The sequence below is a fragment of the Ranitomeya imitator genome, chromosome 5 (genome assembly GCF_032444005.1).
Source record: "Ranitomeya imitator isolate aRanImi1 chromosome 5, aRanImi1.pri, whole genome shotgun sequence".
Lineage (NCBI taxonomy): Eukaryota > Metazoa > Chordata > Amphibia > Anura > Dendrobatidae > Ranitomeya > Ranitomeya imitator.
Window position 1 is genome coordinate 459,168,058 of NC_091286.1, and position 27,356 is coordinate 459,195,413.

General features: G+C 43.8%; 1 protein-coding gene across 1 annotated transcript in view; it reads right to left on the reverse strand.

Annotated features, from left to right (window-relative positions):
- The window catches only part of USP13 (ubiquitin specific peptidase 13), a 161,152-nt gene that overhangs the window by 38,750 nt on the left and 95,046 nt on the right, over positions 1–27,356 (reverse strand). The window contains exons 9-13 of the mRNA XM_069727263.1: positions 24,965–25,036; positions 19,638–19,731; positions 16,472–16,597; positions 15,215–15,368; positions 9,173–9,347 (exon numbers count right to left, since the gene is read on the reverse strand). Coding sequence (XP_069583364.1) covers positions 9,173–9,347; positions 15,215–15,368; positions 16,472–16,597; positions 19,638–19,731; positions 24,965–25,036 — 621 coding nt within the window. The remainder of the gene's footprint in view (positions 1–9,172; positions 9,348–15,214; positions 15,369–16,471; positions 16,598–19,637; positions 19,732–24,964; positions 25,037–27,356) is intronic.

Here is a 27,356-nt window from a genome sequence, read left to right on the forward strand (position 1 = left end):
GGTAATTTCGCAATGCATCCTGGGAACGGAAGATGGCGGCAGCCGCGCGCGAATCGCCAGAGCTTCGGTGGATCCCAGGGGGTGTATATGTATATACATATATATACAGTGGGGCAAAAAAGTATTTAGTCAGTCAGCAATAGTGCAAGTTCCACCACTTAAAAAGATGAGAGGCGTCTGTAATTTACATCATAGGTAGACCTCAACTATGGGAGACAAACTGAGAATAAAAAATCCAGAAAATCACATTGTCTGTTTTTTTATCTTTTTTTTGCATATTATGGTGGAAAATAAGTATTTGGTCAGAAACAAACAATCAAGATTTCTGGCTCTCACAGACCTGTAACTTCTTCTTTAAAACCCTGCTGTTCTGTTCGGTCTGGGGAGACCTATTTTGAACTTTGGTATTTTTTGGGGTGTTCAAGATGCGGTTCTGAAACTTGTGGTTGATTGACTTAAATGAGGATGGGTCGGTCGGCCACGGGTTTCAGAGCCGCATCTTGAATATTTTAAAGAATATTGAAGTTCAAAGTCGGTCATTTTTGACCAACAGAACAGCAGGGTTAAGAGTCTCCTCTTTCCTCGACTCATTACCTGTAGTAATGGCACCTGTTTAAACTTGTTATCAGTATAAAAAGACACCTGTGCACACCCTCAAACAGTCTGACTCCAAACTCCACTATGGTGAAGACCAAAGAGCTGTCAAAGGACACCAGAAACAAAATTGTAGCCCTGCACCAGGCGGGGAAGACTGAATCTGCAATAGTCAACCAGCTGGAGTGAAGAAATCAACAGTGGGAGCAATAATTAGAAAATGGAAGACATACAAGACCACTGATAATCTCCCTCGATCTGGGGCTCCACGCAAAATCCCACCCCGTGGGGTCAGAATGATCACAAGAACGGTGAGCAAAAATCCCAGAACCACGCGGGGGGACCTAGTGAATGAACTGCAGAGAGCTGGGACCAATGTAACAAGGCCTACCATAAGTAACACACTACGCCACCATGGACTCAGATCCTGCAGTGCCAGACGTGTCCCACTGCTTAAGCCAGTACATGTCCGGGCCCGTCTGAAGTTTGCTAGAGAGCATTTGGATGATCCAGAGGAGTTTTGGGAGAATGTCCTATGGTCTGATGAAACCAAACTGGAACGGTTTGGTAGAAACACAACTTGTCGTGTTTGGAGGAAAAAGAATACTGAGTTGCATCCATCAAACACCATACCTACTGTAAAGCATGGTGGTGGAAACATCATGCTTTGGGGCTGTTTCTCTGCAAAGGGGCCAGGACGACTGATCTGGGTACATGAAAGAATGAATGGGGCCATGTATCATGAGATTTTGAGTGCAAACCTCCTTCCATCAGCAAGGGCATTGAAGATGAAACGTGGCTGGGTCTTTCAACATGACAATGATCCAAAGCACACCGCCAGGGCAACGAAGGAGTGGCTTCATAAGAAGCATTTCAAGGTCCTGGAGTGGCCTAGCCAGTCTCCAGATCTCAACCCCATAGAAAACCTTTGGAGGGAGTTGAAAGTCCGTGTTGCCAAGCGAAAAGCCAAAAACATCACTGCTCTAGAGGAGATCTGCATGGAGGAATGGGCCAACATACCAACAACAGTGTGTGGCAACCTTGTGAAGACTTACAGAAAACGTTTGACCTCTGTCATTGCCAACAAAGGATATATTACAAAGTATTGAGATGAAATTTTGTTTCTGACCAAATACTTATTTTCCACCATAATATGCAAATAAAATGTTAAAAAAACAGACAATGATTTTCTGGATTTTTTTTTCTCAGTTGTCATAGTTGAGGTCTACCTATGATGTAAATTACAGACGCCTCTCATCTTTTTAAGTGGTGGAACTTGCACTATTGCTGACTGACTAAATACTCTTTTGCCCCACTGTATATATATATATATATATATATATATATATATATATATATATATATATATATATATATATATTTTTTTTTTTTTTTTTTTTAATTATTTTTTTTAACAGGGATATGGTGCCCACACTGCTGTACTACGTGGGCTGTGTTAGATACCGCGTGGCAGCTATACACTACGTAGGCAGTGTTATATACTATGTGGGCTGTGTTCTATACTGCGTGGGCTGTGCTATACAGTATATTACGTGGCCACTGTTATATACTGCGTGGGCAGTGTTATATACTACGTGGCTGCTATATACTGCGTGGGCAGTGTTATATACTACGTGACTGCTATATACTGCTTGAGCTGTGCTATATATTACGTGGCCAGTGTTATATACTGTGTGGCCTGTGTTATATACGTCGCCTGTGTTATATACTGCGTGGCTGCTATATACTGCATGGGCTGTGTTATATAGTACGTGGCTGTGTTATATACTGCGTGGCCACTGTTATATATTGCGTGGCCTGTATTAACGCATCGGGTATTCTACAATATGCATGTATACAACAGCCACATAGTATATAGCACAGGCCACGTAGTATTTGTCTGCTATATACTACATGGCTCCTAAATACTACGTAGCCTGTGCTACCGTATATACTCGAGTATAAGCCGAGATTTTCAGCCCAAATTTTTGGGCTGAAAGTGCCCCCCTCGGCTTATACTCGAGTCACGGTAGCGGTGGGGTCGGCGGGTGAGGGGGAGAGGGCGCTGAGGCATACTTACCTAGTCCCAGCGATCCTCGCGCTGTCCCTGCCGTCCCACGGTCTTCGGCGCTGCAGTTTCTTCCTCTCTTCAGCGGTCACTTGGGACCGCTCATTACAGAAATGAATAAGCGGCTCCACCTCCCATAGGGGCGGAGCCGCTTATTCATTTCTCTAATCAGCGGTGCCGGTGACCGCTGATAGAGAAAGAAGCTGCGGCACCGAAGACAGGAGGGGACAGCGCGAGGATCGCCAGGACTAGGTAAGTATAGCATATTCACCTGTCCTCGTTCCAGCCGCCGGGCGCCGCTCCATCTTCCCGGCCGGCGCCTCCATCTTCCCGGCCGGCGCCTCCATCTTCCCGGCGTCTGCGCTCTGACTGTTCAGGCAGAGGGCGCGATGACGCATACAGTGTGCGCGGCGCCCTCTGCCTGATCAGTCAGAGCAGAGACGCCGGGAAGATGGAGGCGCCGGAACGAGACGCCGGGAGCTGCAATCAAGGGAGGTGAGTATGTGTTTTTTTTTCTTTATTGCGGCAGCGGCGGCACAAATTTATGTGGAACATCTATGGGGCACAGTGAACGGTGCAGAGCACCGTATATGGCACAGCACAGCTATGGGGCACAGTGAACGGTGCAGAGCACCGTATATGGCACAGCACAGCTATGGGGCACAGTGAACGGTGCAGAGCACCGTATATGGCACAGCACAGCTATGTATGGGGCACAGTGAACGGTGCAGAGCACCGTATATGGCACAGCACAGCTATGTATGGGGCACAGTGAACGGTGCAGAGCACCGTATATGGCACAGCACAGCTATGGGGCACAGTGAACGGTGCAGAGCACCGTATATGGCACAGCACAGCTATGTATGGGGCACAGTGAACGGTGCAGAGCACCGTATATGGCACAGCACAGCTATGGGGCACAGTGAACGGTGCAGAGCACCGTATATGGCACAGCACAGCTATGTATGGGGCACAGTGAACGGTGCAGAGCACCGTATATGGCACAGCACAGCTATGGGGCACAGTGAACGGTGCAGAGCACCGTATATGGCACATCTATGGGGCACAGTGAACGGTGCAGAGCACCGTATATGGCACAGCTAGGGGGCACAATGAACGGTGCAGAGCACTATATGGGGCACAGCTATGGGGAAATATGAACGGTGCAGAGCACTATATGGCACAGCTATGGGGAAATAATGATCTATTTTTATTTTTGAAATTCACCGGTAAATGCTGCATTTCCACCCTAGGCTTATACTCGAGTCAATAAGTTTTCCCAGTTTTTTGTGGCAAAATTAGGGGGGTCGGCTTATACTCGGGTCGGCTTATACTCGAGTATATACGGTATATACTATGTGGCTGCTATATACATACATACATACATATTCTAGAATACCCGATGCGTTAGAATCGGGCCACCATCTAGTATGTAATAATGAGAAATGACACAGGGAGATAGTGTTGAAGACATGAAGAAAGAGATGCAAAAAGCCATGGAAAGTCATGGCACCTGCTGAAATCTATCAGTAATTACAAACCAATCCTGCCACGTAGTGAAAAATAATATCACATGATTCAACTGATGGTCCATATAAAGGTGTCTCAAGGTGCCACACAAGAAACTTCTCATGATGGGAAAAAAAATCTATGAACTATCTCAAGAGTTTTGTAACCTTATATTGTTTACATTTTTATTTTTTTATTTATAATTTTTTTTCTTTTACTTTGCACTATACTGTATACACACACACACATACATATATATATATATATATATATATATATATATATATATATAACTTTCACTTTATTGGTTTTTCCCCATCCCCTCCCCTTTTGAATTGCCACTAAATTGCCTAGACCACAAAATGTTTTCACTCATAGCATATTCACATTCACTTCTCACGCATTTACATCCATCTTAATATTTGATTCATCTTGTTCACATGGATAATTGAGGTCATCATCCAAAAATTATACTAGGACAATGTGTCCTTATCTGTCACCTCATTTTTCACATATAAGCTGCACCCACCACCATTAGGGGGTTAACCACAGCATTCTGTAATGATAAGCCCCTGATGTAACCTGAAAGATAAGAAAAACAAGTTAGATTATACTCACCCAGGGGCGGTCCCGATGCAATCTGGGTCCAGCGCCTCCCATCTTCATGTGATGACGTCCTCTTCTTTGCTTCCTGCCGCGGCTCCTGTTGAGGGCAGAGTAAAGTACTGCAGTGCGCAGGCGCCGGGAAAGGTCAGAGAGGCCCAGCACCTGCGCTCTGAAGTACTTTACTCTGCCCTCAACAGGAGCCGCGGCAGGAAGCAAAGAAGAGGACGTCATCACATGAAGATGGGAAGCGCAGGACTCGGACCGCGACGCCCATCGGACCGGACCGCAGTGGGACCGCCCCTGGGTGAGTATAATATAACCTCTTTTTCTCATCTTTCAGGATACATCGGGGGCTTATCTACAGCATTCCAGAATGCTGTAGATAAACCCCTGATGCCGGTGGCCGCAGCTGATATGCGAAAAATTAGGTGACAGATTCCCTTTAAATATGTTGTTTTTGTATGAACATGGCACTAGGGTTACTTGGGAACACATCCCTTTAGGTATTCTGTTGACTCCACCCAACTAGAACGCGTTTCCTTTCCCAGATCGATGGTTGCCCGGATAGTGCTTCCTTCTGAGCAATATGGCTATCCCTCCCATTAGTACATCTGTGCGCTCCCCTGTGATTCTTGCGTCTCGGTCTCCCGGTAACACATCTTCCCTGGCTGTGCACTGACTCTGCCCACCTGTAATGTGCTGCTCAGACACTGCACCCAGAGAACGATGGTGGTCTCATGACGAGAGCGCCACTACACAGCTGTTCTCCAATGGTAATGCAGGTGATGGCTGCATGGATATATAAAAAGGCCCTAGATGCATCTACTCTGCTCCCTCTCTGAAGAAGCAACCATGCGAAACGCGCATTAGGGGAACTCAAGTCATGCTAAATATATATATATATATATATATAAATATATAAATGTATTTATGATTTGAAGTGGTTACTGATGCCCAGTCTGCCTTAACTACTTGGAAATAACAAGTTCCTAATAGGTTATATCTTATGCACTTTACACTTTACATACTTATCCTTGTAGATGGAACAATTTCCTTAGGTATATACTAATCCATCTAATTAGCATTTAACTATCTATTTTCCTAGATATATAGTCTGAGGATGCCTTTGTATTTTCACTCATTTTCAATCTGATTGTTGTTCCATCTGATTCCACTAGGTGGAGATATTGTGCAATGGAATATTGATTTATATTATTTATATCATATTTGTGTCCTTTTGTTGTGACTGTCCACAAATATTAAGCACAATTTCTCCATAAGGACTCACATTAATCTTAATGATTTATATATTATTTATTGAGTACTTCACAAATACTGTTCACTCATTTAAATCTGCCAGTGACATGATTTTTGCAGTAGATCCCTTTTTTACTCTGTTTTTATGTTATGTTTGTTATTTGAATACATGTCTAATAAAAATCTTTATTTTAAATATAATATTGATCTTAGAATTATTTCTTTATTGGAGTACTATTTATGGATTGATGATTTATTTACACTCCCACAGACGTATAAAACCTTGTTAAACTATTTGTTGCAAAACATATTGATGGCATTGGTTAAACTACTAAAACGTTCCATTGAGCACTGTTGGGGCCCTAATCCAGAACCAGAAAGAACAACATTCACCAAAAACTACCCTAACGCAGGTGCTCCATGTAAGACTTCAGACAGAGGAGTGAAAAGAATTACCAGAAGAGATATCCAAGAGCCAAGGATCACCTGTGAAGAGCTACGAAACAGAAAGATCTACTGTTAAAGAAAGATCTACTTAAAAAAAACTAAGTAATGCACTCAACCTCCATGGTTTGTATACATGCCCACCAAGCAAGACTCCCTTGCTGAACAAAAAGCATGTTGAAGCGCATTTGAAGTTTGCTCAACAACATTTAGACAAGTCTGTGAAATACAGGAACAATATAGTGAGGTCAGATGAGACCAAAATTGATCTCTTTGGATGCCATAACACACACCATGTTTAGAGACCAAAAGGTACTGCATATCACCCCAAAAACACCATACCAACAGTGAAGTTTAGAGGAGGAAATATCAAGGTGTGGGCTGTTTTCAGCAAACGGCACTGGCAAACTTCACATACTGTATTTTGTGGATATAAGAAGCACCCCAAATTTTGGGGAGGAAAACAGGGACATTTTTTATTTTAATAAAATGGTGCAGGTTCTACTACTCTTTTGCAGTAGCTTACCTGAGGGCAGCGGTGGTGGAACGGGGTCCCAGGTGGCAGGGTCAATGCTGGCGGAGACAGGAGATGCTGTGGGCTCCGGACTGGAAGAACAAAGTGTTCAATGGCAGCAGGAGTCGGGCCATTGCTGTGGGTCCCAGGTATGACAAGGTGTTCGGTGGTGCGGAGGTCTCGCGGACATTTTGTGACAGCCTGGAGCCCCGCAACTTCCATACTTTCTAATGCGGTGGACTCTGGGGAAAATGGCTGCTAGAGGCGCACACGTGCAATTGAGATATTGGCAGCCAAGATCTTGGAGATGAGAGCTCAGTGCCGAGATCTCAATTTGTGCATGTGCTACCTCCAGCGGCCATTTCCCGGAGTCCGCCATATAGAATTGCATGGAAAGTGCGGGGCTGTCACACCAACCTGGGGCCTGCAGCCATCACCCAACTCCTGTCTCCGCTGCGAGAAACTTCAGTGGCAACAGCAGCAGCGCCCCTAGGACCCCACTCCACTGCAGCCGGTAAGCTCCACAGCAACTACAATTCGTATTATAAGAAGCACCTCCATTTTACCCCCAAATTTAGGGGTAAAAAGTGCACCTTACAGGTTGAAAAATACAGTAATTGAAAGAAGGATGAGTGGCCAAATGTACAGCTATATTCTTGATAAAATCTGCTGAATCTAGCAAGATGATGAAGAAGAAACAAGGGTGGAAATTTCAGCAAGACAATGATCCCACACACACAGCCAGGGAAACTGAATTGGTTTCAGAAAAAGAAAATAAAGCTGCTACAATGGCCCAATCACCTGACCTGAACCCAACAGAAAATTTATGGAAGCAACTAAAGCTCAGAGTTCAAATCCTGAAGGTTGGGTGAGCTTCTTCTATGAAGAGTGTTTGTGTTGGGCCAAAATCACACCTGAGCAATGCATGCAACTAGTTTCTCCATATAGGAGGCATCTTGAAGCGGTAATATCCAACAAAAGGTTTTGTAAGAAGTATTAATTACATTTCAGTAAGCGTGTTCAATACTTCTTCCCTGTGTAATTTCTCATTATTACACATAACTGAATTCACGGACATCTATGGCTTGATTTCTTTGCCTGTGTGGATTGGATGGGTTGTTACTGACATCTGTTGAGTGTCACAACTCTTGTCAAGTGTCCTGGGACCAGGGGTAGTAGTAGTGTACTGTAATATACCAAACACAACTAACAAGGTAAAACAAACAGGGATAAAGGAAAATACCAATCATACAAATATACTCACACACACAACAGATGTTACAGCGGGGAGTGGAAGATAGGGCAAAATCAAAGTAGGAGAAGGAGGGGGATTAGCACACACCCAAAACCTAGCAACAGTCTCAGATAAAGCCATAAAACGCCTTCTCAAACAACAACCACCATATCCAACCATGCAGCATAAGCTAGCTCTGGCAATGAGTACTTGCTGGGGTCCATATAACATAGGATATGGGAGTGGCTATCAGTGAACAGCTGAGAGCCTTAATGCAAGAAAGCTTTCAAGAGCTCTCAACTGAGCAGATTAACCCCTGAACTGCTAAAAGAAACCTTCTGGCTCCTCTCCATCGCGGTAAACCCATGACAGTGAGAACTTCATATCAATCACACCTTTACAAATATGTTTACATAGAAAATTGGTGATGTGTTAGATACTTATTTCAGCCGCTGCATAAAGCTAAGATCAGCGCAGGGAGCTCCACATGTATAGCTTCAATGCAGGGGCAAAAATACCACCGGTGCAACCTGTGCAGCTGCCCAGGAGCCGAAGAGACATGGGAGCAAACTTACTCCTCCTGAAAAGCAAACTCCCTCTGTCATAGACACAGTATGAAACTGAAAAGGGCCCATATACTGTTTTTGTGCAGGAATCCTCTGTGTCCGCCCCTGCTTCAATGAAGACATTGGAAAGTGTGTTGGAGATCAATTGGGTCATTCTTATCTATCACTTGTACACACAACTGAACGCCTTCTCATACGCTATTAAATCTGAAATGACTTTTTGGCCTACCTTCCAACCCATGTAAAGAGGCTGTAGCAATTGCTCAACTGCAGCGGCCTATTAAAACAACTGTTTGAGCAGGCGCCAGGAGTCGGACCCCCATTGATCTCATATTGTGGTCAATCATTACAAATGGAATTTTACAAGGCCAGATACTCACTTAACACCTGCAGATTTGGCTTGAAGAGCACTGCTCCAGAAGTCATCCACATTCTCAGGCTCAGAAAAGGCCTGGAGACAAGCACTGAATGGAATTCTAGCATGCACAATCTCTGGAGGAGGTTTTCTAGCGCTTTCAGCCTCTCTTCTCTTCATTTCATAGGCGATCAATTCATCTGGAATAAATCCATATAAATATTACCATTACATATGTGACTAGTAAACTTGTGAGGTGAAAATGAATGAATGACTGACTAATAGGATGTAGGACAAAATAAACATTTGGCCCCAAACCTAGAAAATCTTGGAACAAACCCGTCAATAGTATTCAAGGATTCACCATGAAATTAACACCACTATTTAATACATTATTACAATAAAACTAATATTTAACTATAAAAATATAAAAAAACAGGTAATACCTGATTAATAGTGGTTCAATAATCTTTAATGAGATACTGATTTCTAATTAGTAAACAGCAGACAGATATAAAATGTTTGGCTTAGTAGAGGTACCTATAGTCCTGAAAATAATTGCGTTAAACTGGTTTTACAGTTGCAGAAAACTCATGTCCCTCAACTGCAGTTGGTTTGAAAAAAGCCTCTAGTCTATCATTACCTTCTGTTTGAGCAAAAATACCAATAAAAAGGTGCAGCACCAAATACATAAGTTATAATCATCGTGAGGATAGAGGATGCTATAACTTGATCACTGGGGATCCAACTGATGGGGAACCAACTACCGGAAATTGCCAAGCACAGCGGTGGTCTATCTCCAATAGTACCTTAGACCAGACCTGGGCAAAGTGCGGCCCGCAGACCACATTCGGCCCTTTGGCTGTCTCAGTCCGGCCGAGACAGCCATGAGGCTGGAAATCAGAGGTGCCGCACGGTGCCCGCCCGCTCGCTGACTCCTTTGGTGGAGGACGGGCCTCTGGCCACTTACTCCACCAATCAGCGTGTGAAACAGCTGACGCAATGACATCATTTCATCATGTCAGCTGTGTACTGTGGACAGTCAGCGCACTGTTGGTAGAGATAGAAGCAGAGCGCCGGGGAACGGGACCAAGGTGAGTATGTGGGGTTCTTTTTTTATTTTTTCTCATGTGTATGGGCTGTTTGGGTGGTGTAAGATTGCACTCACTAACGGGTAGGGGATTACTCGCTTGGCATGGGATTCAAGCACACGGGCACGGTTTTTGAACACAAAAACAGTCCATACGGTTTATTATATACAGCATAAACCGCATCGTAAGCCAAGTTGCATATCACTGACTTACATGTAGTCCATTCTCTAACACAGCAAAATATGATTAACTCATTATCTTCACATTAACAGTTTGCAGCAACTAATCACGCTGGTCCTCCTCTGACCAATTGCCGTGGGTTACCACACAGTTCATATCACAACACAAGCACCAACAGTCTATGGTACCCTACGGGAGCTCCTGCTCCACCTGCTGACTCCTTGTCAGTCCTCTGGGAAAGCTGCCTCACGGGAATCACCAACTTGGCTGTGCGGCATATCTTAGTCAGTCCAGACCCACCGAAGGACGGTAGCTTCCCCAACAGTTTCACTGTGCGCTTTTCAGGGATCCGGTCCTACTCCCAGGACCTCCCAACACACCAGCATGTGGCCTGTCCAGGTGCTATTCAGGACTCTGTCCAACACCCCAGGCATGTGACCTGTCCAGGTGCTATTCAGGACGGTAGTCCAACACCCCAGACCACCAGGTCTGAAGCCCCACCATGTGTTCTTCAGGAAGCCTCCTCCCAGGTCTTCCAACACAGGCTTCAAACAGGAAACTCACAGCCACCTGTGACCCACACCCTGGTCACATTATATATCCTTAACCACTCCCCTGGGTGGGAGTGTGGGTGTGTGTGGCTAGTTTGTCCCGCCCATCTCACATAACTAGCCCAGCCAGCCTCCCATGATAAACATACAAAATACTTCTGGGACCTATAGTCCCACAACACCACATCGCTTCAGGCTGGCAGCGCAGAGTCTCCTCCTCTGCGACACACGTATCGGCCATTCACCACAATGCCGGACTCTGTCACATAATTACATCCATGCATGCAACTGCCATGCACTCTCACAGCCTCAATACGCCTCCGTGCGTATACTGGGGAGACCATGCAGCGCCCCCTACCTGTTACAGGGGTCACTGCATCAAAGTGGGCATGGGGAGGCTAAGGGGGTGACATGGTGCTGCACATGGGGGGGTGACATGATGCTGCACATGGGGGGTGACATGGTGCTGCACACATCGGGTGACATGGTGCTGCACATGGGGGAGTTTCATGGTGCTGCACATGGGGGGTGACATGGTGCTGCACCTGGGGGGGTGACATGGTGCTGCATATGGGGGGTGACATGGTGCTGCATATGGGGGGTGACATGGTGCTGCACATGAGGGGTGACATGGTGCTGCACATGAGGGGTGACATGGTGCTGCGCACATTAGGTGACATGGTGCTGCACATGGGGGAGTTTCATGGTGCTGCACATGGGGGGTGACATGGTGCTGCACATGGGGGGGTGACATGGTGCTGCATATGGGGGGGTGACATGGTCCTGCAAATGGGTGGTGACATGGTGCTGCAAATGGGTGGTGACATGGTGCTGCACATGGGGGTGACATGGTGCTGCACATGGGGGTGACATGGTGCTGCACATGGGGGTGACATGGTGCAGCTCATGGGGGGGTGACATGGTGCTGCATATGGGGGGTGACATGGTCCTGCAAATGGGTGGTGACATGGTGCTGCAAATGGGTGGTGACATGGTGCTGCACATGGGGGTGACATAGTGCTGCATATGGGGGTAACATGGTGCTGCACATGAGGGGTGACATGGTGCTGCACATGGGGGGTGACATGGTGCTGCACATGAGGGTAACAAGGTGCTGCATATGGGGGTGACATGGTGCTGCACATGGGGGGGTGACATGGTGCTGCATATGGGGGTGACATGGTGCTGCACATGGGGGGTGACATGGTGCTGCATATGGGGGGTGACATGGTGCTGCATATGGGGGGTGACATGGTGCTGCATATGGGGGGTGACATGGTGCTGCACATGAGGGGTGACATGGTGCTGCACATGAGGGGTGACATGGTGCTGCGCACATTGGGTGACATGGTGCTGCACATGGGGGAGTTTCATGGTGCTGCACATGGGGGGTGACATGGTGCTGCACATGGGGGGGGGGACATGGTGCTGCATATGGGGGGGTGACATGGTCCTGCAAATGGGTGGTGACATGGTGCTGCAAATGGGTGGTGACATGGTGCTGCAAATGGGTGGTGACATGGTGCTGCAAATGGGTGGTGACATGGTGCTGCACATGGGGGTGACATGGTGCTGCACATGGGGGTGACATGGTGCTGCACACGGGGGTGACATGGTGCAGCTCATGGGGGGGTGACATGGTGCTGCATATGGGGGGTGACATGGTCCTGCAAATGGGTGGTGACATGGTGCTGCAAATGGGTGGTGACATGGTGCTGCACATGGGGGTGACATAGTGCTGCATATGGGGGTAACATTGTGCTGCACATGAGGGGTGACATGGTGCTGCACATGGGGGGTGACATGGTGCTGCACATGAGGGTAACAAGGTGCTGCATATGGGGGTGACATGGTGCTGCACATGGGGGGTGACATGGTGCTGCACATGGGGCGACATGCTGCACATGGTGCTGCATATGGGGGCAACATGCTGCACCTGGTACTCCATATGGGGGCGACATGCTGCACATGGGGAGGCTATGGGGGCGACATGCTGCACATGGCGGAGGCTATGTGGGGCTCATGCAGTGTACATAGTGAGGCTGTGTGTGCGGCTCATGCAGTATATATAGGAAGGCAGTGTGGGGCTCACACTGTATATAGGGAGTCTGTGTGGGGCTCATGCTGTATATGGGGGAGGCTGTGTGGGGCTCATGCAGTGTACATAGAGGGGCTGTGTGGGGCTCATGCAGTGTATATAGGGAGGCTGTGTGGGGCTCATGCAGTGTATATAGGGAGGCTGTGTAGGGCTCATGCAGTGTATATGGGGGAGGCTGTGTGGGGATCATGCAGTGTACATAGAGAGGCTGTGTGAGGCTCATGCAGTGTATATAGGGAGGCTGTGTGGGGCTCATGCAGCATATATAGAGAGGCTGTGTGGGGCTCATACAGTGTATATAGGGAGGCTTTGTGGGGCTCATGCAGTGTATATGGGGGAGGCTGTGTGGGGCTCATGAAGTGTACATAGAGGGGCTGTGTGGGGCTCATGCAGTAGATATAGGGAGGTTGTGTGGGACTTATGCAGTGTATATGGGGAGTCTGTGTGGGGCTCATGCAGTAGATATAGGGAGGTTGTGTGGGGCTTATGCAGTGTATATGGGGAGGCTGTGTGGGGCTTATGCAGTAGATATAGGGAGGTTGTGTGGGACTTATGCAGTGTATATGGGGAGTCTGTGTGGGGCTCATGCAGTAGATATAGGGAGGCTGTGTGGGGCTTATGCAGTGTATATGGGGAGTCTGTGTGGGGCTCATGCAGTAGATATAGGGAGGTTGTGTGGGGCTCATGCAGTGTACATAGAGAGGCTGTGTGGGGCTCATACAGTGTATATAGGGAGGCTTTGTGGGGCTCATGCTGCATATGGGGAAGGCTGTGTGGGGCTCATGCTGTATATGGGGAAGGCTGTGTGGGGCTCATGCTGTATATGGGGGAGGCTGTGTGGGGCTCATGCTGTATATGGGGAAGGCTGTGTGGGGCTCATGCTGTATATGGGGGAGGCTGTGTGGGGCTTATGCAGTGTATATGGGGAGGCTGTGTGGGGCTTATGCAGTGTATATGGGGAGGCTGTGTGGGGCTCATACAGTGTATATGGGGGAGGCTGTGTGGGGCTCATACAGTGTATATGGGGGAGGCTGCGTGGGGCTCATGCAGTGTATATATTGGGAAGCTGTGTGGGGGCTCATGCAGTGTATATGGGGAGTCTGTGTGGGGCTTATGCAGTGTATATGGGGAGGCTGTGTGGGGCTCATGCTGCATATGGGGAAGGCTGTGTGGGGCTCATGCAGTGTATATGGGGGAGGCTGTGTGGGGCTCATGCAGTAGATATAGGGAGGCTGTGTGGGGCTCATACAGTGTATATAGGGAGGCTTTGTGGGGCTCATGCTGCATATGGGGAAGGCTGTGTGGGGCTCATGCAGTGTATATGGGGGAGGCTGTGTGGGGCTCATGCAGTAGATATAGGGAGGCTGTGTGGGGCTCATGATGCATATAAGGGGCTGTGGGGGGCTCATACGATATACAGAAGGGGCTGTACTCGGGTTCAAATGATGTACAGGGGGATGTCAGCATATTTTATTTCCGCTCAATATTAAGTAATACAATGAATATTAATAAAATTATCAATAATATGATAATAATAATATATCGATAATATTGAGCAGAATTAATTTTGGCCTATTGGTTTGGCCCTTCACAACAGTCACTCATGTGGCCCCTTGGGAAAATTAATTGCCCACCCCTGCCTTAGACAATAAATGGTCTGGCGGCCCGCATGCTCAAGCCCTGGCCTAAGGATTGGTGGAGTCCCAGCGATCAATAAATTATCCTATATTCGGATGATGGATATAACTTATATACTTGGTACAAACATTTAATAATTTTAAAGAGGTACATTTATCTAAGTTTTGATAAAACTTTGATGTGCAGATTTTCAATTATTCCTCCTGAAACTGTATAAATAAGTTGACAAGCAGATGTCAAAAGGAAACAAGCCCCTGCAAAATCTGACCCTCTTTTTAGTTTAGTGCTGACAATATGAGGTTGTGCAAGGATACATCCCATCGAAAAGAGGAATGGTAATGCCCAGTTGTCAATTTATTCACTTCAGTGAGAAATAAAAAAGGAATGGCATAAATATAAGAAAAGATAATCCAGCAATTATTTCATGGAGAATACAGGAATCTATTAAAAATAAACCGGACGTGACAAATCTCTATAACTTATTCCTTCATTCTTAGAATATACCGTACCTTTATTTGTTGCCGCTTCCACAGCCACAGGCAACTGCATGATATAATCAACTCTTTCTGTGTAGCGAACCTTCCTGGATTGGCAGCATTGTGTCCGCTCTTCTACCAAAAAGCGGAAGACATCAGTGGGATTTTCCGAACCTATGCTATTTCTCTACAAATCAAGAAAGAGAAAGTCTTCACAAAACATGCAAAAAAAAGCATCAAAAGGTAATTAATCTAAGGTCAGAAAAATACAAAGGTCATCCATGCATTTAAGGTCATCCATGCATTTAATTCTTATTTTTGCTTTATAGCTTTCAATACACTGTATGTTGTTTTGTGTTCCATCTAGTTTATTCGAGGAGGTAGTGACCGCCTCACCCCAACTTGTCATAAGCACAGATCGGATTTACCTTTGTAGCCTAAATAGATTTTACCTCCCTACCGGAGCTGAAAGCACCAACACAGGCATGATGCTGTGATGATGGGTATCAGTACTGTCAGAAGACTGCTAAGCCAGACCCCTGCCAGTGGCCCAGTAAGTGGTGGCAGCTCTAAATGCTATTGTGCCCTGGTAGTTAACACCAGAATACAACTTTGGTTACAATTTCATATCTTTCATATCTAGTTTTCCAGGATTATTTGATTTTTTTGGGCCTAATAACTAACTGGCAGGTAGTTGCTAACTACCTGCCTGTTCTGCCCAGTGCCGGTCTCTCCAGGCTCACAGCAGCCACAGACCACTCCGGCCGGCAATTCTGCAGCTTCCGCTGACGTCATGTCGACAGAGCAGCACCACCCATATTCTCTGCTCTGTTAACAGGGCATCTATGTCGATGTCATACTGAATGACAGCAATCTAACTGCAGGGAGCATAATGTCAGCAGTCACGACCCACCAACAGAGCAGTCAGGAAGAGGAACAGCTACTCTGCTGACATGGAGCAGCAGAATTGCTGGCAGGAGTGGTCAAAGACCGCCCTGAGCCAGCACCAGGTAGAACAGATAGATAGTTAGTAACTACCTGGCTCTTCTTTCTTAGGCTCATAGTGAAAAAATGATATACATAAATAAAATATTCCCGGAAAATCCCTTTTATAACCAATGTGGATCGCAGTCACGTCATATTTGAAAGTACCTCACAAACTAGTAAAAGTTGACGACTCCTGAGCTAAAGAGATGGACATCACCTTTCAAATAAATCTACTAATTTTCTACATAAAGAAACTGGAAAATGAGTCATATCCTCCCTACAAATCAACATTACATTACATACCTCTGCTAGATTAATAAGGTGCAAGAGAAACTCTTGTACATCTTGTTGTCTGTTTGAGGAGAATTCGGTATGCCCTCGGCTTACAAAGGCCTTAAACATTCGAGTTGTTATCCCTTTTGGTTGAAGCTGAAAACAAAAGTAGACCAAATATGTACACACAGAAAGCTTAAATATGGAAGTATCAAAATACAGTGACAAACAAGGACACTTAAAGGACATCTCCAAGGTCATATCCCAATATGTAGTAGGTGTAATAATAATAATAGTAGCAAATTTCTCCAATTAAAAATGTAGTATAGTTTTTCTGATTCACTGTCTCTTTCCTCATGTGTAGGCATTGCAAGACCTTAGGTATCCATGGTTACAACCACTAGCAACTAGCTAACTATCACTATTTCAGTGGTCATAACCATGGATACCTAAGGTCATAAAAACCACAAAAAGAGGAAAAAATCCTCAAATATTCAAGAAAAAAACAAAAACAGGCAGAGATGCTTACCTGTTCAACTAGCCCTCAATACAAATGCACTAACAGGGTGCAGCGGAGACAGCCAGCCTGCAATCAGGGATTGGCCGTGTGGTACACCAGTGCAAAAAAATATAATCTGCATGTGGCAATGTTCACACAAGGAACAATGTTCACACGCGGTAAGCTCGATGACGCCACTGCCGGTCAGCTGGTTTATCTTATCTTGAGTGCCTATGCTGCTTCTTCAGTTTAAGTAGTTTATACATGAGCACGTTAATCTGACCCGTGTCACCCACAGCTCACATCGGGTATCAGAGGAGACATTAATAGCAGGAGGAGATGCAGGGTCTGGGATACTGCTGTCCTAAGATGGCCTTACTGAGCATTAGCACAGCACATGACACGTTACAATGTTGCTCTTAATTACCCATGTTCCCACTAATTCAAATGGTCAATTTCTAAAAACGCAAATGAAAATTAAAAAAAAAAAAAAGGATCTGTTGCGCAACTCATAACTGATGCCAATGTTAGCGGGACCCTATTGATTATTTTGGGGTATGTTTCCATTGTTGTCATGATTAAGAGCTAGTGTAGCTCAAAGCGCATCGGCAGTTGCTTTAACAAGTTTTTAATCATCACATTTATTTGTAGATTAAAATATGAAAAAGGTAATGTTTTAATTAATTTTGCGGTTGCTGGATTTTCCACTTTTTTTCAAGGTTCACTTGCTCAGGAAACCAGGCTGAAGCCTCCCTCATTTCAGGCATTTCTCAACCCGGTGAGCTGATGATTGCTTTGGTGTGAATATACACCCTCTTTCATGACAACTCATGTAAAAAAACAAAAACAAACACTTGGATAAAATCTGCAAGGGCTATACAAAATAAATTAGTAAAATATTATTAATTTTTATTATTATAATGCCAGGACGCTGAATTACTAATCTAGCAGAAACGAATCAGTCTGGAGATGCCAAATCTTAAGCATTTATAGCAGACAAAATCTATCACATTTGTTTTCCAAATTGTGGCATCTACGGGAGACAAACGAGTAGCCCACTATCCTCATCAACCCTGCGACTTGCCACATTACATCTATTCTTTTATTTTCTAAGAAGGTTTCAAAGGATTGCAAATTGATATAACTGGCTAAAAATATAGTATAATTAATAATATATTATACATTAATGCAGTGTTCCCCAACTCTGGTCCTCAAGAGCCACCAACAGGTCATGTTTTGAGGATTTGCTTAGTATTGCACAGGTCATTGAATGCTTGCCTGTCCAGGTGATGCAATTATCACCTGTGCAATACTAAGGAAATCCTGAAAACATGACCTGTTGGTGGCTCTTGAGGACCGGACTTGGGGAACACTGCATTAATGAATAATAATAATTTGAGACTCTTCTCAACCATTTTTTCCTCCTTTCATTGTTATAGTGTAAGAGATCAAAAAAGATATTTAAAATGTTTATTAACATTTTTTTTAAAAAGTCACACATCTCGAAGATACTGCGCATTGATGAAACCTGTTAGAGGAAGGGCTATTTTTGTTTATCTGTTCAACGCTAAATGGTATTCTTACCCACCCCCATTCTATGAAGGATCATTCCTGAAGACTCTCCCTAGACCGACAGCCACAGCTACAGACGTATCAGCTCTCTTACACTAGAGGAAAGGATCATTCCTCTGGCTACAACCCAGGTTACCATAATACACTGTACAGCTAAACCAAGTATCTTGACAAAAGTCATTAGTTATGTTATTACATATTCATTTAACCCATTATATTGAAATTCAATGAAATAGCTGTAGCTCAACGTGTTATTTCCTCAAATGGCTACTGCACATGAACAATTATGAATCAAAATTTTCATAATTTGGAGTGTGGCTTAAAAAGTTACATTTTAATTAAACTAATACACTTTGTAATATATCTTATTAGAGAAATATATCCTTTTCTCCCACTTATCATTTTTCTCTTCTATCATTCTTCTCTACTCTTTTAGCTCAGTCTCAAAACTAGCTCAAATCTGTCTACAAATCTGTTTTCAGTGAGTGATCACATTACACCTGCTGCTATAAAACTCTATGGAGAGCGGAGAGGGAAGGAGCTGGAGGAAAACAGAAGAGAAAGGAGCAAACAGAAAACTGTTGAGGGTTTAAGTGCAGAGGTAATAATTGCTAAAAATAAAAAAAAAAGGAATGCTTACCTCTCGGACTGGTGCTGTTCTTATGCCCCGAGCGCGGTGTCATTGTGACATTGACTATTTTATGTGAGCGCTGCAGTCTGTCAGCAGCCACTGATGGGCAGCAGCCTTCACACTTCTACCAAAACCCTGTAGTCAAGGGCTCCCAGCAGTCAGAAAGTGATTCCCTATCCTGGAGACAGGTGAGAACTTGTTCTTTTGGGAATAACCCTTTACTATAGGAATATTCTCATCCATTGACTGTAAATGTGATTCACTTCTGCACCAACGAAGAAGTACAAACGACATTAGGAACTTTTAGAAGTTTTCATTTACACAGCGTTTAATAATTTACATAAAACCTTGTTCTGAATAACATCGATCTCTCGCACAGGCTTATACCCTCATAAATAAAAAGGAATTTTACAGAATACAATAAGTTGGGTGCTATTTTCTTCGGTAAACATTATTACTAGTCTTCCACCTATAGCAAATGTCAGAATAAATACCTTGTTCTCTTCTTTCATCACCTGTTCTATCAGCTCACATTTCACTGGTGGCTTTGAGTACTGTCCAGAGAGTAGACCGTGGCCGAATTTAGCCCTACCGGTGAAGAGAAGGAAAACGGTATCAGCCATGAAGGATACTGTACAGGATAAGAAAAGTGAGAGTTTGTGACTTGGTCCACAAATACTGTGGCTCAGATAATGCTGAACCAGGGACTAGCATTCACAATATCTAATAACATCTCTCTGGAAAACAAAATTACAAAACATACAATTTCCACCACATACCGGTACTTGGGATGTAGTTTTTTTCACAGTCTTTGGCATGAAAATACTGTTGTGCTAATATATCCCTGAATAGACAGCCAATTAAAAATTCATTCAGAAACATGGGCTAGAAAACATATTTATCTTATTGTAAGAGTGGGGTCACACAACCGTTTTCTTTCTATCTGAGAAAAAAGGTACAATTACGCTGATCAGACTGGCGTCAGTTTTTCTTGGAGATGGAGGAGAAGAATGTCCCCCCATTTATTGTGATAGGGCGTGAAAATCGGACTGCAAATCAATGTCACCCGATTGCAGTCCGATGTTTTTCACGTAACCATAGATTTGTTGGCAAAGTTAGTCCATAAGTAATATGCTAAACAATACTTCCCAACATAATAACAATGCAACAACTTGACCAAGGATGTATATCATAAGGGTGACAAAAGAGAAGTGTATTGAATATTTTACAATAAAAAGTAATTTTTATTTCACAACGATATGTTAAAACATTCATTAAAAACTACAAAATAAATATAGAAGGATGCAAACCAGCTTTCTGACACTGGGCACTACATTACGACCTAAAATCCTTTGGTAATCTTCTGATTTCATGATGTTTTGTACACAGTCAAGTCAACCAGTGCCAGAGGCAGCAAAACAACCTCAAAACTTCTTTGTGCCTCCTCCATACAATTTTTGACTGGAGGTACTGTATTATTTTCTTTGTAGGCCTCACCCCATTTTCGGTAAACGGTAGAACGATGTGCTTTACCAAAAAGCTCTACTGTGGTCTCATCTGTCCACAAGACACTTTCCAAAAGTATTTTGGCAAACTACAGTTTAGCTTTTTCATGTCTCTGTGTCAGCAGTGGGATCCTCCTGGGTCTCCTGCCATAGCGTTTCATTTAATTCAAATGTATATGGATAGTTCGCGCTGGCACGGATGTACCCTTAGCCTGCAGGACAGCTCGACTTTCTTTGGAACTTGATTGAGGCTGCTCATCCACCATCCAGACTGTCCTACGTTACAACCTTTCAATAATTTTTCTCTGCCGTCCATGAAGAGGAAGATTTGCTGCAGTGCCATGGGTTGTAAACGTCTTAATTGTGTCGCTCACCGTGAATAAATGAATATCATCAAGATCTCTGGACATGGACTTGTAACCTTGACATTGTTGATATTTTTCAACAATTTTGCTCCTCAAGTCCTCAGACAGTTCTCTTCTCCTTTTTCTGTTCCTCATGCTTAGGCTTCCGCCACACTAGCAGTATTTGGTCAGTATTTTACATCAGTATTTGTAAGCCAAAACCAGGAGTGGAACAATTAGAGGAAAAGTATAATAGAAACATGTGCCCCACTTCTGCATTTATCACCCACTACTGGTTTTGGCTTGCAAATACTGATGTAAAATACTGACCAATTACTGCTAGTGTGACGGCAGCCTTAGTGTGGCACACATAGACACAATGCAAAGATTGAGTCAGCTTCTCCCCTTTTTTTTTTCTGGTGTGATTTTCATATTGCCCACACCTGTTACTTGCTACAGGTGAGTTTGAACAAGCATCACATGCTTGAAACCAAGCTATTTACCTACAATTTTGGAAAGGTGCCAAAAATTTTGTATAGCCCATTTTTGGGGTTTTCTATGAAATTATGTCCATTTCGCCTTTTTTTCCCCATCTTTTTTAGTGTTGTTCCAAAACACACAAAGAAAATAAACATGTGTATAACAAAACATCTGTGACTGCAATAATTTTCTGCAAGAAATATTTTATTTTCTGGAATAATTTCAAGGGTTCCAACACTTTCAGCTGTATGTATGTATGTACGTATGTATGTATACTGTATACAAACACACACACACACACACACACACATACACTACAGTAATATGCTGTACATAAATCAAGAACTGTCACAATATTACAAGTGAATATAACAAAAGCATGACTTGTTAGTAAAAATATCTGACAGTGTACAGAAACAAAGATTGTTCATGCATACATACATACATACATACAAGATGTAAAGAGGGCAGGTTTTTTGACCATACAGTTTAGAAGTCATGTCTGAATTTTTCACACACTTCTTTGTTGAATGTAAAAGAGTTTTCTTTAATGAGGCAACAATCTGATGCTGACAGTTTTGGGATTCTACGAAGTCTTACCTGGTTTTTAAGAATCCACTTTTCTATATACCTATTAACCCTTTGCATCTGTCACCAATGTTAGAAATATGTTTTCCTATCCTATTCAAGTAATAGGGATGACGTGCAGAACTCAGCAGAGGTCACTAAACAGTGTGACCAGGCAGTGCTCCGCTCCTACACAGGGTTAGGAGGAAAAAACTAATAAAGGGTCAAAAAATATATAGTGAATAAAACATGATTTTATTGAGACAAAAATTGGTAAAAGATGGCATTGCACTCATGATGAGACACAATAAAGTACATAATTTACGATGGACATAACAAGAGACAAATATATAAAAACATTGAACAGTCATGCAGACGTTACATATATGTGTATCAAGATAACCAAACAATGATGCAATATGGACAGATACCAAGATAAATTTAAATATGCATAAATATATATATATACATATACTAGATGGTGGCCCGATTCTAACGCATCGGGTATTCTAGAATATGTATGTATGTATATAGCAGCCACATAGTATATAGAACAGGCCACGTAGTATATAGAAGTACTACGTGGCCTGTGGTATATACCATGTGGCTGCTATATACATACATACATATTGTAGAATACCCGATGTGTTAATATAGGCCACGCAGTAAATAACACTGCCCACGTAGTATATAACACAGCCCACACAGTATATAGCAGCCGCGCAGTATATAGCAGCCACGCAGTATATAACACAGCCCATGTAGTATGTAACACTGGCCACGTAATATATAACACAGCCCACGTAATATATAGCACAGCCCACGTAATATATAGCACAGCCCACACAGTATTTAACAGTGGCCATGTAGTATATAGCACGCAGTATAGAAGACAGCCACGTAGTATATAACACTGCCCACGTAGTATATAGCAGCCATGTAGTATATAGCACAGCCCACGCAGTATAGAATACAGCCCACATAGTATCTAACACTGGCCAGATAGTATATAGCAGCCACGCGGTATCTAACACTGCCCACGTAGTATTTAGCAGTGTAGGCACAATATCCCTGTTAAAAAAAATAATTAAAATTAAAAATAGTTATATACTCACCCGCTGGCGGGATCCAGCGTAGATCCAGCGAACCTCTGGCGATGCGCATGCACGGCGGCCGTCATCTTGCATTCCCAGGATGCATTGTGAAATTACCCAGATCACTTAGCAGTCTCACAAGACCGCTAAGTCTTCTGGGTAATTTTGCAATGCATCTCTGGGAACGGAAGCTGGCGGCAGGCGCGAGCGCATCGTCGGACTACGGAAGGTGAGAATAGCAGGTTTATTGGTTTTTTTTAATTATTTTTAACATTAGATCTTTTTACTATTGATGCTGCATAAAAACTTGGTCACACAGGGTGAATAGCGGCGGTAACGGAGAGAGTTACCCGCGGCATAACGCGGTCCGTTACCGCTGGCATTAACTCTGTGTGAACGGTGACTGGAGGGGAGTATGGAGCGGGCACTGACTGTGGGGAGTAGGGAGGGACGAATCGGACTGTGGCCATCGCTGATTGATCGCGGCAGCCATGACAGGCAGCTGGCGAGACCAATTAGCGACTTGGATTTCCATGACAGACAGAGGCCGCGACCAATGAATATCCGTGACGGACAGAAAGACAGAAGGACAGACGGAAGTGACCATTAGACAATTATATAGTAGATATATATATATATATATATACCAAAATCAGGCAAGCAGCCATATGCATATGTGTTTAGAATGGACATCAGAGGTCCAAAGAAAGTGAGAAAAAATAATAATAGAAACGAGGTATATGCCTATAAAGTTAAAATCACTACTGGACCTAGGACTGCCGTATAGGAAGGAGTATAATGTAGAAAAAATGAAGGGAAGCAATGACAAGATTATGGCACACAAAAATGCATATATGGGTGTGCAGCTGTATGAATATAAGAAACAAGTGTAGAGAAGTGTAAAAAATACAATAAACAGACGTTCAGAACGTGCCAAACTTGAAAAGATTAGATTAAAAAAATTAAACCCGTGGAATAAAGAGGGTTACTAAATGTATGGAGGCAGACACATAGTTGTATAATGTTGGTCACCTGAGGAGACGTGAGCAGAGTGCAGGAACGCGCCCCGACGCACGTTTTGGATCTAGTCCTTCGTCAGTGGGTGTTGTGTCCATTGTAAATTATGTACTTTATTGTGTCTCATCATGCGTGCAGGCCTTTCTTTGCTTTTAGTGCCATCTTTTACCAATTTTTGTCTCAATAAAATCACGTTTTATTCACTATATATTTTTTGACCTTTATTCGTTTTTTTCCTCCTGATTTCTCGATTCCCGTCTGCCATTCGTAATCCACTAGCAAGTATAAATGGATTAGAAAACTTTTCATCTATTTGTTACTTGCACTTTTGTTTTTCATTAGATACTATTGCTCCATTCAGTGTGTTTTTTTGCTCCTACACAGGGTTGCCAACTTTTTATTTTTTTCTGGACAAGTTATCAAAAAATCAGACAAACAATATTTTTTTCAGACACTTTTAAAAACCACAATAAACTATTATGATTACAAGTGATACATAATTCTTATATGCAGACATTAGCTGCCTTCACTGTAAAATGATGGCAATTACAGTTAAAATAATCTGTATACATTTCCAAAAAATTGCAAATGCCTTCATTTATTTTTACAGACTCATGGGGCTCATTTTTAGGGACGGTCTTTTTAATTTGAGGACAGTTGGCAACCCCACTCCTACACTGTTTGCAGAGCAGACGACGGCCAGATTGGCAGAGACCGTTCATGATACAGTGTCCCAAGAAGTAAAGTGTTCTTTAGAGGAATAATTGATAGAATTCAGGTTTCGCAGACAATCCGTGCTGCAGAATACACTTACATCTGGGTGCTAAAGTCTTGTGTTGGATCCAGAGGAGCATAGTCAAATATTCGCGTCAGGTTTCCTACATAACTAGAAAAGTAAAGCAATGTTATTGTAAGTAAATAGGAAATCGAAATTATAAAAAGGCATCTTTTCCATTAATATAATCCAATAATAAAAGATAACAATCCATTATAGGCTCTTCTTTACAGAAGAAATCAGCAGCAGGACCAGAAGTAAAAAGCATTTTTACATACAATTTTTAAAATAATTAATTAAAAAAAACCCTGTCTGCAGACGATGTTGTTTTTTTTGTTTGTTTGTATGTTTTTAAAAACAAACTTTGCTTTACTCACCCTCCCAGGGTCGAGTAGTAAGTTTCACCGTTGCTTCAAGTGTCTGTTATTATCTGTATCGGTGTCTTCACGTCGACAGTCAACTCACCCAGAGAAGACGGCATGAGCCTCAGAGCTCAGTGATTGGTGGCAGCACTGTCGACATGACATCAACGCTGCAGACGATGACAGACACCGGGAGCAGCAGCAGCAAGGACTCCACATTGGACCTGAGGAGGGGGAGCTCAGGTTTATGTTTTATTTCAAACAAATCAGACAGGGGTTTTCTGAAACCAGAAAAAAACTGAATATTTTTCCACAGCAGTGTTACACCGGGCTTGATTTACATCTGCTTCAAAGACTAATTTAGGGGCCTCCATTGCAGTCCTCATTAACCTGCACTGTTGTTTTAGGTCTTATGAAGAGTGCAGATGTAATCCCAGCCTTACAGAATATCTTGCATATTGCAAATCCTGATAAAAAAAAACAGATGAAAAATTCTGAGATCTTTTAAAAGTTGGGGAGCACGGAGGTGATTGCAGGATTGACTATTTGAACCATATATAAGCATACTGCCAAAAATATATTGGTTATATATTGAAGCTTTAAAGAGGTTTCCCTACAATTGAAAGCTATTCCCTATCCACTGGACATTATTTTTTATTTTTTAGTTAGTCATGCTTTAAACCAGGGGTATAAAACCTTTTGGCCTTTCTGGGTCACATTGGAAGAAGAAGAGTTGTATTGGGCCACACAATGAGTTTTCATCCCGTGTCCATGATGTCACCATAGGTCCTTTGTCACTAAAGGTACCGTCACATTAAGCGACGCTGCAGCAATATAGGCAATGATGCCGATCGCTGCAGCGTCGCTGTTTCGTCGCTGTGTGGTCGCTGGAGAGCTGTCACACAGACAGCTCTCCAGCGACCAACGATGCCGAAGTCCCCTGGTAACCAGGGTAAACATCGGGTTACTAAGCGCAGGGCCGCGCTTAGTGACCCGATGTTTACCCTGGTTACCATTGTAAATATAAAAAACAAACAAACACTACATACTCACATTCCTGTGTCTGTCCCGCGCCGTCAGCTTCCCTGCACTGTGTCAGCGCCGGACGGCCGTAAAGCAGAGCGGTGACGTCACCGTTGTGCTTTACGGCCGGCCGGCACTCACAGTCAGTGCGGGAAGCTGAGGCCGGGGGACAGACACAGGAATGTGAGTATGTACTCTTTGTTTGTTTTTTTACATTTACAATGGTAACCAGGGTAAACATCGGGTTACTAAGCGCGGCCCTGCGCTTAGTAACCCGATATTTACCCTGGTTACCAGTGAAGACATCGCTGAATCGGCGTCACACACGCCGATTCAGCAATGTCTGCGGGAGATCCAGCGACAAAATAAAGTTCTGGACTTTCCCCAGCGACCAACGATCTCCCAGCAGGGGCCTGATCGTTGGTCGCTGTCACGCATAACGATTTCGTTAACGATATCGTTATGTGTGACGGTACCTTTAGAAACTGTAATGATTATGCAAAACTGGCATTATCAGTGCAGTTTCTGTAGTGAGTAACCATACCGCCACACCTGACACTGTGTAAGGTCTCACAATGTGCCCCTTACTCCCAACACAGCCCTGGCCTAAGCCCAGCAGGTGTGAGGTTACTGCCAAAGGGGGTTTACAGTTTGTGGCCTCACCTGAAATGGTGGCTTTGCCTTTTTTTGTCCTGTGGACCTCTAGCTCGCTCACAGTCTATGGAGACTCTCTCCTGATTCCTGCCTCTTTCAGCTTACTTCCTCCTTGTTTACTTCTTTCATTGTTTTTCAGTGATTCATGCTCCACTTCCTCCTAATTGTCCAGCCCCTGTTCCTTGCTCTGGTCCTCCTGGTCCCAGCACATGGACTGACAGACAGAAGAGTCATCTGTATGTTCCACATCTTCACTCACTGCTGTCTAGGAACTCGTGTCAGAAACCCCAATTCCTCTTAGTTGCTGGCCCACCAAGATTCAACTCAGGGTGGTGAACTGGGGAGAGGAATTATGTAGGTGGCTACACACGCTCTGTTCTGTAAGTAAAGCT